Source organism: Lepidochelys kempii, chromosome 3 (assembly GCF_965140285.1).
Source record: "Lepidochelys kempii isolate rLepKem1 chromosome 3, rLepKem1.hap1, whole genome shotgun sequence".
In the NCBI taxonomy this organism is placed as follows: Eukaryota; Metazoa; Chordata; order Testudines; family Cheloniidae; genus Lepidochelys; species Lepidochelys kempii.
The window spans coordinates 147,881,855-147,894,125 of record NC_136382.1 but is presented as its reverse complement, the minus strand read 5'-3'; the positions used below and the strand labels follow the sequence as shown (position 1 = coordinate 147,894,125).

The 12,271-nt window shown below is 45.1% G+C and overlaps 1 protein-coding gene across 2 annotated transcripts in view; it reads right to left on the bottom strand.

The window, feature by feature from the left end:
- TTC27 (tetratricopeptide repeat domain 27) overlaps positions 1-12,271 on the bottom strand; it is a 185,161-nt gene that overhangs the window by 18,739 nt on the left and 154,151 nt on the right. For both annotated transcript variants that reach the window (XM_073338420.2, XM_073338421.2), the window contains one exon: positions 10,353-10,518. In XM_073338420.2, coding sequence (XP_073194521.1) covers positions 10,353-10,518 — 166 coding nt within the window. The remainder of the gene's footprint in view (positions 1-10,352; positions 10,519-12,271) is intronic.

Genomic DNA, 12,271 nt, shown 5'->3' with positions numbered 1-12,271 from the left:
GATTAGCAATCAAGGCACAATTTTCTACTTTCAGAACACAATTTTAATGGTTAAACTTTTAATTAAATGTCCTCTGAGGGAAGTTAAATTGTCATATCCACTAATACTCCAGCACAGTCAATAGATGCTAAGTTAAAAAGGATCCTGTGCAAGCAAACTGCTTTTATTTTCCTTATGTCTGCTTAATCAGTTATGCCTCATATGACCACTGTACAAAGCACATGTGTGTTTAACGGTTCTCCACTATACCAGGATTCCACCTCCTTTCTCTTATTTTTTGTGCCTCACACTAATTAAAAAACAAAACAAAAACACAAGAAAAAAAAACTACCCTAAAACATCTTAACTGATGTTAATCTCATTTCACAATTACTATGTTGTACCAATAGAATATAGTGTGTTTACATTACTCACAGCTCCTTTCATATAAAAATTGAACTAGTCAAAACATGTTCCAAAGCTGCACTGATGCGAATCAAAGCTGACAGAGCTTAAGTGAGGAAAGGACCTTCAGATAATAGTTCTCCCATGATAAGTCAGCACTCTGTAAGGCAGCTCTCTGTAAATACACTCACCGCAAATACCGTCCCAAATTAAAGCTTAAAATCAAGGAATTGATCATTAATGAACCGCTTGAGAGCACAGATGTCTCTTGAAAATGTTAATCCCCCACCTCCTCACTCAAAATCCCTGTTGGAAAGTGCCCTTACAGAAACACAAGCACAAAAAGCTTTTGCTTTTGCCTCTTATTACAAAACATTCTAGCAGCATGAGCCAGTTAAATGAGGATAATACATAATGGGAAGAGGCAATAGGAATCTTCACTCTATGCTGTTTCCTGTTTGGGATCCTGTATTCACGTTAAGCCGTGCACACTGAATTCACATTCACAGACAGTACAGTATGTAGCTTTGCTCCTGAAAGCGATGTTGCAAAACATTCCAACAATCAATGCAGCATCTAGTGTCTTTCTTATCCTCAGCATGTTAACATTACAGATAAACACCAACTGCTTGGCTTCAGTGATCAGCATTCTGTGAAAAGTTATGTGATTAACACTTTTGGAAGTCCCTTGGATAACATTCCCATACACACCAGAGGTTAAATCATTGGAAGGAGGCAGATTCTCAGCTAGTGTAAAGACAGTTTACACCAGCTGAGAATCTGCCCCCAGGTCTTTTTTTTTTGGTAAATTGTGACTTAATTATTGGCTAAACTGTAGTTTCTCTCACGTACAGGCATGACCCTAAAAAACTTGCCAATTGGCATAAATAATTGCATGAGTCTTTAATATTAGATAAACTCAGTATTTGCAGTAAGTATAGGAAAACACTTATAGGACCCTGAGATAAACTTATTTATTTATATTAGGAAAAACTGGCAACTTTTTAAGGGCCATGGCCATAAAAGGGAATGCTAAGAACACATGCATAAAATTTTAATGAGACTATCCAGGAATCAGTTTTTAGCACTATTTGATATACTGTAGCCTTTTATTCTACCTTACTTCTTATAGATAAATATATATGTACATGCATATATGTGCTATATATAGACATACATGTATGCATGTATGTATGTATAGTGAATGCAATGCTTCTGAAAAGGTGTCGGAGTCTCCCCTTCAATATTTTTCCTTCAACCATCCAATATCTAGGTGGCAAGATTGACAGGCCTAGTGACTAAAGTCCTCCTTTTATCCACAGAGACATTATAGTCTAGGTAGCAATCATGCAGATTTCAGTGTCTCTCTCATCAATATGTTCCAACCACTTTTTTCTGATTAACATGCTTTAAAATATAGATATTGTAAATATAAGTGTTCATATCACAAAGCTGAGAAGGATCTGTAGGCTAAGGAGAAAGAGAGGGAGTTTTCTTACATATGAAAGGCAGTGTTCTCTTTTAACAATATATCTATTTAATAACATCACCATAAAAAGTCCAGTGCGTTAGATTAGACATGTGATTCATGCAAAGATCAATTAATGTTAATGTGACACATCTCAGTTTTTTCCCCAGATCATTTTTATTTTATATATGGGAATGATTAATAATATTTTTCCTTTTAGAATTTTGCCTGTAGCATCCATATGTGTATACATTCAACCTCACAATATCCTACAGCCTATCATATTTCCTGCCGAGAAGGGGGTGTGATATCATTAGATAACTAGAATAACTCAGAAGCATAATTTCCCACAATTACATTTTGTGGTCACAAATCCAAAACAGAAAAGCAATGACCTAACATACAAATAGAAAACATACTATAATTCAATTACAAATTCCTTTAAAGAGTTAATTAAATTGTATTAGTTTAAAAACATCTTTGAATAATATGCTGAAATATTAAGAATCTGACCACAGCATACAAAACCAGGGATATTCTAAATTACTTCCATTATATACTACTAATTTGGTACATTTAGTCTTGTATCAGAGGATCCTAGAACAATGGGCTATGAAGCACACCCCATTGGTGATCTTCTATGTATGGGTTGTAAGGGCTTGTACTGTTAACATATTGTGCACTATTTGTATAGCCATCCTCCTAGTTTAGATTGTTACCTAATACTGATTTAACCAATGGTTTTATGTTTTCCCCCCTCTTTCTTGACATGTCAACTAGTACAGTAGTTAATAAAATAACATACATTCAGCACCTCTGATCTAGCAAGAAGATCAAGTTGTGCTGGCATGGAAAGAGGCATGTGAGAGACACACCAACTTCCACTTAGCCATGTCCTTAGAATCTCCTTCCTTAGAGGTTTTTAAGGTCAGGCTTGACAAAGCCCTGGCTGGGATGATTTAACTGGGAATTGGTCCTGCTTCGAGCAGGGGGTTGGACTAGATGACCTTCTGGGGTCCCTTCCAACCCTGATATTCTATGATTCTATGTCTATTATCAGGTATGCTGCTAATCCATTGCAGGAGAGATGAAGTGTCAGAGGGAAGGAAAAGAACTAATGCTGAAGTCAGGCTGCAAGGTGGGACGGTAGATAGTCAAGGGGACTGACTTTCTGGAAATATTGAACAGGATGAGTTTCCTCTAAGAACCATAACTTAGCTGTTTATGTTTATCTATTCATTTTTAGCTACTAGAGTATTCTGTTCCTCCCTGAACAATTATTAATACAAGCCTTCCTGGAATCCTTAATCAGATTTTGGGCTTGTTCATAACCACATATGAAAATCCCTCTAATTGCATATAGCTATATTAAAGAGAACATGCAGAAAAAGACAGTTACCTTTTCCGTAACTGGTGTTCTTCGAGATATGTTGTTCATGTCTGTTCCACAATAGGTGTGCATGCTTGCCATGTGCACCGGTGCTGGAAGTTTTTCCCCAAGCAGTACCCATAGGGGGGAGCACTCCCCCATGACCCTGGGAGCAGCGCCTGCCTGGCATGGTATAAGGGGGGCTGCACTCCCCCCACCCTCAGTTCCTTCTTGCCAGACAACTCCAACAGAGGGAAAGGAGGGTGGGATGTGGAATAGACATGAGCAACACATCTCGAAGAACACCAGTTACGGAAAAGGTAACGGTCTTTTCTTCTTCGAGTGATTGCTCATGTGTATTCCACAATAGGTGATTCCAAGCTATATCTGTTGGAGGTAGGTAGGAGTTCACAAATTCTTGGGACGGAGTATCTCCCTGCTGAACTTGGCATCATCCCTGGCCTGGGAGATGATCGCATAGTGCGAGGTGAACATGTGAACCGAAGACCACGTGGCAGCCCTACAAACGTCCTGGATGGGGACGTGGGCCACGAAGGCAGTTGATGAGGCCTGTGCCCAAGTCGAGTGTACCCTCACAATGGGCGGCGGGGGAACCCCCACCAGCTCATAACAGGAATGGATGCCCGAAGTGATCCACTTAGAAAGCTGCTCAGTGGAAATCGGCTGGCCCTTCACGCGCTCAGCTGAGGTGACGAGCAATTGCGAAGACTTTCTGAACGGCTTGGTCCGCTCGAGGTAGAAAGCCAGAGCTTGCCTTACGTCGAGCATGTGGAGATGGCATTCCTCACTAGTCGCATGAGGCCTGGGGCAGAGGACTGGCAGAAAAATGTCCTGACCCATGTGGTAGGCAGAGACCACCTTGGGGAGGAACGTGGGGTGTGGGCAGAGCTGGACCTTGTCCTTATGAAAAACCGTATACGGCAGTTTGGAGGTTAGGGCCCTGAGCTCCGAGACCCACCTGGCCAACGTGATAACTACCAGGAAGGCCACCTTCCATGAAAAGTGAGACCAGGAACACGTGGCCAGTGGTTCATACGGGGCCCCCATGAGACGAGCCAGCACCAGGTTTAGGTCCCACTGTGGAACCAGGGGCTTGGAATATGGGTAGAGAGGTTCCAAACCCTTAAGGAACCGGCTGCTCATAGCATGGGAAAACACCATTTGCCCTTGCACCAGGGGATGAAAGGCCAATATGGTCGCCAAGTATACTGACTGACGAGAGTGCCAATCCCTGGGCCCTCAGGTGGAGGAGGTAATCAAGCATAAGCTGGATCTGGGTGGCCGTCGGACAAACACACTGGCCTGCCACCCACCTCGAAAACCGAGACCACTTCGCCACATAGGAGCAGCGAGTGGAGGGCCGTCTACTTTCAAGGAGGACGCACTGAACCTGTTCCTAGCATGTTCTTTCCTCGCCACCTAGCCACTGAGCAGCCACGCCGTGAGGTCAAGCGTTGCTAGGTTGGGATGGAGGAGGAGGCCCTGGTCCTGAGAGAGCAGGTCCAGGCAGAGAGGTAACTGCCATGGCGGAGCTATGGAAGAGGGTCCCGTACCAGTGCTGCCCAGGCCATGCTGGGGCAATGAGGAGGACCTTGGCTTTGTCCGTCTTTATTTTCTCCAGGGCCCTGCTGATCAGAGGGAATGGGGGAAAGGTGTAGAGGAGCTGGCCTGACCAGGACAGGGTAAAGGCATCGGAGATAGTGCCCCTCCTTAGGCCCCCCAGAGGAGAACCGGGGGCATCATCGGTTCTGCCGGGTCGCAAATAGGTCCATCTGAGGAGTAGCCCACCTTCAGAAGAGCTGGTGAGCCACTTCCAGTTGTGGAGACCACTCATGCTGAGAGGAAAAATCCCTGCTCAAGCAATCTGCCCTCATATTCCGTGCGCCCGGCAGGTGGAAGGCTTTTAGGTAGATATTGTGGGCTATACAGAAGTCCCACAGACTGAGGGCTTCGTGGCAGAGAGCAGAGGATCAGGCCCCACCTTGCCTGTTGATATAGAACATAGATATAGAACATAGACGTTGTGTCCAGTAGCGCCCCGATAAACTCTATGTGTTGGACTGGGACTAACGTGGACTTGGCATTGTTTATCAACAGGCCCAGGGCAGTACATGTGGACAGGAGGAGTGCCACATGATCCCTCACTGGCGACTGGGGGGGTGCCTTTGACTAGCCAGTCGTCCAGATATGGGAATATTTGGACCCCCTGGTGTCTGAGGTAGGCCGCTACCACCGTCATTCACTTTAAGACCCTGGGGGTAGTGGACAGATCAAACGGTAGGACCGTGAATTGGTAGTGACTCTGACCCACCATGAAACGGAGGAAGCGTCTGTGCCCCTCGAATGTGTGGATGTGGAAGTACACGTCTTGTACATCGAGGGCAGCGTACCAGTCCCCGGGATCCAGGGAGGGGATGATGGAGGCCAGGGAAACCATACAGAACTTGAGTTTCACCATGTAGTGGTTCAGGCCTCGCAGGTCCATGATGGGCCTGAGCCCCCCTTTGGGATAAGGAAATACCGGGAGTAATACTCCTTGCCCAGAAACTCCTTGGGCACCACCTCTACAGCTCCTAGGTCCAGGAGCCGCCCCACCTCCTGCTCGAGCAGATCCTTGTGGGAGGGGTCCCCCAGGAGGGACTGGGGTGGAGGGCAGTTGGGTGGGGAGGAGGTAAACTGAAGGGTGTAACGTCGGGAGATGGTGTTGAGAACGCACCGGTCCGAGGTGAGCCGCGACCATTCCGGGAGGAAAGCACGCTACCAATTGGAGAAAGGGAGCTTTATTGGGGGTAGGTCCCTGCTGAGAACTGGTGGGGTACCCCTGAGCGTCCCATCAAAAATGCCTTTTGCCCGCCTGCTTGACCTTAGAAGACCCAGGTTGGGGGACAGGCCGGGATTGCCATTGCAAGCACTTTCTGTAGTCCTGCTGCTTTTTGTGGGAGGCCTTGTACTTTGGGAGGGCGGCGTGGGCAGGAGCCTGTTGCAGCTTGAACTTGGGTTTTGCCGGAGGAGGGACACAGAGGCCCAAGGTCTGGAGGGTCGTGCGGGAGTCTTTCATGCCATGCAGCCATGTGTCTGTTTCCTCAGCAAACAGAGCCTTCCCGTTGAAAGGGAGATCCTGCATTGACGACTGCGCTTCGCTGGAGAGCCCAGAGAGCAGAAGCCACGACACCCATCTTATGGACACTGCTGAGGCCACGGACCGTGCAGCCAGGTCTGCTGCATCCGAAGCAGCCTGCAGGGATGACCTTGCGGCTGCCGCCCCTTCCTCCATGAGTGCCTTAAACTCTTTCTTATTGCGCTCCCGGAGAGATCCTCAAACTTTGGGAGGGATTCCCAGAGGTAAAACTCATAGTGACCCAGGAGAGCCTGATGGTTTGCTACTCATAGCTGAAAGCTTGACGATAAATAAACCTTTCTCCCGAAAGTATCCAGCCTCCGAGAGTCTTTGTTCTTGGGGGTCGTGGCTGGTTGCCCCTGCCGCTCCTTGTGGTTGACCAACTTGACCATCAAGGAGTTGGGCACTGGGTGGGTATACAGATACTCATGTCCCCTCGTGGGTACAAAGTACTTGAGCTCCGCTTTTTTAGAGATGGGAGCCAACAAGCCTGGTGTTTGCCACAAGGCGTTTGAAATTCTTGCCCCCCTTCATGGAGCAGCAAGGCCACCCTGCCCGGTGCCGAAGGGGACAGCACATGGAAGAGCCTATTCAACCCTATTCAATCTCCTCAGCCTGGAGGGGGAGGCTCGCTGCCACCCTTTTTAGGAGGTCTTGGTGGGCCCGGTAGTCCTTCTGCGGGACAGAGGAGTGCGGGGCTGCAATCAGCTCCTCTGGACGGGGCGAGGTGTGATGCTTTGGGTGTCGTCTGGCACTGGAGGATCCACCACCTGGTTGGACTCTGGGCACGGTAACGAGGACAGAGGTCCCACCAACCTTTCTTCTGGCAGTCTAAAGATTGACGCCGATGGTGATTCCGAGGCCCCAGCCACCGAGCAAGCCCCCACCGGGAGCTGCACCGGAGGTCACGACGCTTGGTGCCATTGTGCTTGCTGAGGCACCGGCGGGGCCAGCTGTTCAGGCCAAGCTAGCCAGCCCGTAGACGGGTGGCTGTGAGTGGAGGCCAGGCTGGTGTATGATCCGCTGCTGCTACCTCTGGACTGGGAGTATCGGCGGTGCCGGTATCTACGTTGACCTCGGGACCGTGATCTCGACACAGAGGAGCAGCACTGACAGTAGTAGCTGCTCCATGAACGGCCTCGAGGGGCGGACCTGCGTCGGTGAGACACTGGCGATCGACGCCCCGGGCTACGGTGCCTTGGCAGAGACTTGGAATGGGAGTCCGAGCGGGAACGGCGTCAATGATTGTTCCATGACCGACTGTGGTATCTCCTGCGAGACGAGGACCGTTGGTGACGTCTGCCACGGTCCCATCTATATTTGCTTTGCAAAGATAAGCGGTGCTGGGAGTCCCGGTCGAACGGCACCCATCCAGACAGTCTGGCTGGTGTCGAGGGTGATCTACATGAACTGAGCCCTGAATGGTCGCTGGGCAGTTAGCGGTGTCGGGAACATTGCCTTGACTGAGACTGGTACCGGGCTGATGGCGACTGTGGTGATCCCAGTGGCAGCTTACCTTTGGAGCATGGGGAGATCATCAGCGGAGCTCTGGGCACCGGCATTGACATGATGTCCCTGGCTGCCTGGAGGGCTTCACGCGTAGATGGCATCCGGACATCTGGAGAGGCCTGCTCCGAAGGGGCCGGGCTACTCTGCTCACATGAGTCGGAGGCCTAGGGCCTGATGGAGATTGAGGACTACCCGACATGGGCCTAGCCTCTGTCCCAGACTTCCCTCAGTGCCACTGCGATGAGGGAGTGTCTCTGGTCCTCTTGGCGTGCCCCGTGGACAGGGAGCAGTGCCGACTGGACGATAGTACCGGAGGGTCTCCGTGTACAGATGCCGCGGTGCTGGGTACCAGTCCGGATTGGCATACCGGGGTCGGGGCCAGCGTCGACTCCATCAGGATGGCCCTGAGTCTAATGTCCCTTTCTTTTTTATTTCGGGGCTTGAGAGACTTGCAGATCTTGCATCTTTCGCTGATATGGGTTTCTCCCAAGCAGTGCAGACAATCCATGTGCAGGTCGCTCCTTGAAATAGAGCACCTACAAGAGCCACATGACTTAAAGCCTGGAGTGCAGGGCCCAGGCTCAATGACTAACTAAACTAACTGAATTAGCTAACTGACTACAGGTACTACTGAACAAACAGAGTTCTGGGGACGAGCTGCAGCAAAGCTGGAGTTGAGCAGTTCCGACGCACCTTCACTGGTGGCAAGAAGGAACTGAGGGTGGGGGGAGTGCATCCTCCCTTATACCATGCCAGGCAGCCGCCGCTCCAGGGGTCGTGGCGGGGTGCTCCCCGCTACGGGTACTGCTAGGGGAAAAACTTCCAGCACCGGAGCACGTGGTGAGCATGCACACCTATTGTGGAATACACATGAGCAATCACTCGAAGAAGAACTTGGAAGGCTTTTTAAGGTCCATCTCTACTGGGACATCTTAAACAAAAACTCAGGACATTTAACATCAATACAGTCCTAACCAAATAAAAACCGTAGTGTGTGATTAAAAACTGTAGGGGAAAACAGAACAGAAAGGAAAATTATGCAACAAAAGTGGAAAATTATTCTAAGCAATATGCAAAAAGCTTAACTGAATATCCAATATAAAATCCTAAAAGAACACCCTGGATGGTGAAAGAAGCACGTGAAGCTCAGAACACGTGAACGGTCACAGAAGAAAAGGCAAATTTGTTCACATGGTATTTTACTTCTTGTAGGCTAATGACAATCTGACCAAAGTGATATTAGGATCAGTTCTGGACTGCATTGTGTAACACAACTATTATTTGAATCAGTAATTCAGAAAGGCACTTCCTAACCAGAAAAATCTACACTGTGTCCCCATGAATAAACATGATTCCTTCCTAATGACAGCATTGTAGCTGCCAATAGACTAATCCTTACCACATGGAAAACTACAGATGTTTCCACAGACATTGATTTGCGACTGAAATACACTAGAGAGCTTTAAAACCTTTTCAATTTTAACTATCTCAAATTTGATTGATTTTGCTCATATGGAATAACAGGCTGACTTGTGTTTGGTGGTTATTATACAAGTGATTAATACTAATACTTGGGCATTCTTGGTATTTAAAAAGTAAACTGAAAAAGAAAAAGAGCAAACGAGATGCCTTTGACAGTCATAGTACAGTGTATTCATTACATCTCCTGATCAAACTCAAAGTTTGCCAGGGATATAAAAGCACAGTTAATACATAAAAACAAATATTAGCCTTCATTTTCTACAGTGAAAAGCATATGAAGTTCATCCATTATATTTTCATAGTATTGGATTATGTTGGTTTAATATTCAGTACATGAAATTTAATTCATTTGTAAAGGTTTGGTTGTATAAGATATACATTTTCAAATTTATGGGGAAAAATCATAACCTTACTACAGCTGGAAGGTCTAAAACAGGGGGTCTCAAACTGGGGGTCAGGACCCTTCAGGGGGTCATGAGGTTATTACATGGGGGAGTCAAGAGCTTTCAGCCTCCACCCCAAACCCAATTTTGCTTCCAGCATTTATAATGGTGTCAAATATATTAAAAAGTGTTTTTCATTTAAAAGAGGGGTCACGTTCAAAGGCTTGCTATGTGAAAGGGGTCACCAGTACAAAAGTTTGAGAACCACTGGTCTAAAACAATCTGTATTAATGTTTACAGTGAGATACATAAGAGTGTGAAAAATGAAATAATCCCCAACAGTTCAATTTAGGGATGGACCTGAGCAGCAAACTCTAAATTTATTCTCCCTCAAAGCCTGGGGATGTTGCAATCCAGGGTTTTGTTTGGTCTCCTCTCCAGTTTAAATTATTTCTCTTTACAATCAAAATCTCATAATGAAGCAGACTTGCCTGGATATCTTTCATTGTAAAGTATGCTATTGTTATTGAAATGTACTTGATAATGATGCAAATAATTTCTACAAGGAAAAATGAATGTATACGAACATGTAAAAACATAAAAAGAAATCTGTCCCACCTGCACATCTTTGTACTTTTCTTGTAAATCCATAAGCCGATGATAAGCTTTAATTGCTTCTGAAAACTCTCCAATGTCTGTACTGGTAACAAGGTAGTTCTCCCAAATCTGCCAGTGTTCATAGTTACACTTGAGAGCTTCTTGGAGCGTGCGAAATGCTTGGATTCTAGTTAAGAATAAAAACAAAAGATTTGGCATATAACATATTAAAAGCATTCTGTATTTACTTAAAGGCTACATAATTAATGAACACATTTTGAAAACAGATGCAACATTAAGATTAGTTGCTCAGAATTTACATGAAAGCCTGAGAATCCCTTTCTTTCATGCCCTTCCGCTCAAACCAGTTGATTACATAGCTCGCTATCTCATACCTGTTCTGAGATATCGCGCTCTCTCTCCCTCTCTCTCTCAGTGATACCAGTTGGCCTCAGTGAAGATTACATTGTTGTTAGCCTTCCTGCAATAATTCCTCCTCTATTATCATTCTAGTGACATATATCGAGTCAGTGGTCCTTGACCACTTTCAAAGCCTTTCTCCCTGGGACAGCAACATAGGTAGATTATTGATTTGCCTCCTGAATACTCAGTAACCTCAGCTGTTAATAAATAAGCTGTTTTGCAGGACTTATTTGTTATCCACCTTCCTTTGAAAAGACATTGAGCTAGCCCTTAAATTCAGTAAGCACAGATAATGAAAATACTCCATTAATCTCCCCTTACACATAATCTACAAAAGAAAAACCACATAATTTACTGTAGTAAGTTGTCTGCAAACACTTGATCAGATCATAAGGTTTTGATCAAGAAGCAAAAAAATGTAATTGTCATTAACCAACAGTGATAAATACAACTTTGGCCCTTTCCAATTAACTGCAATGAAAGACACCTAGTATAATGGACAGACCTTTTACTATTGTTTGTTATGCATATAAAGAAAATATTACAATAAATACAACAATTGTATAGGAAAAAAAAGAAAGCAGGTGTTTATTTAATCACTTCAGTAAATGTAAATGCTGTTACATTTTGGCAAAATAAAACACTGTCATTCTTATTGCTTGGTAACTTTTTCTTGTTTTTTTAAAAAAGAACACAGTAGATTAAGAGATTCCAAAGCCAAAGGGACATTTGATCATCTAGTCTGACCTTCTGTATAACACACAGGCCATAGAACTTCACCAAAATAATTGTCTCCACTGTTATTTTAAATGCACCTTTGGGTTTAAATCTCCTCATACAGTTTGGCCATATGTACTGATATTTTCAATCTTGAATCTGAATTCTGCCAACAAATGATGACAAAGCAATCAACCTCTCACTGCGGTTGTAATCGATTTTTGAAAAATAAAATAGCTTTTTAATGCTGAGTTATTACAGTGGAAAGAAATATGAAAATGATGATTCAATTCACAGCACATCAAAAATATTTTCCAACACTTAATATTTTTGTCTGTGTTAAGGACATAAAATACCTTGCAATTTTGGCATGAGTTTTTCTTGATACCATAAAATTGAAGTCAAAGTCAAAAAAGTGAAGTAGAACACATCGCTCAATAGTGCCTTTGCCCTATGCTGTAAACGGGTAGGTGGAAATCATTCTGATGAAGAATACTTCTAATTATTAGGCATAGGACAATGCATACAGCCCTTGAAGTGTCATAGCATGCTTTGGAGGTTGAGAAGTAGGAGTCAAACACCAACATCCTCTGATTTGCATTTGCATTTATCTACTTCTGAATTAAAACAGTGCATTCTGAGTGACTGCATAAACACCCTATCTTGTGAACAGGTAACAGATTGTCTTTTTTAGAGTTCAACAGGGATAATGAATAAATAAGTAACTGTCTGATTCAATCTTCCTGATTTTGATGACCGATTGTGAAGTTCCTTCAAGACACTTCCACAAAGGCACCAGG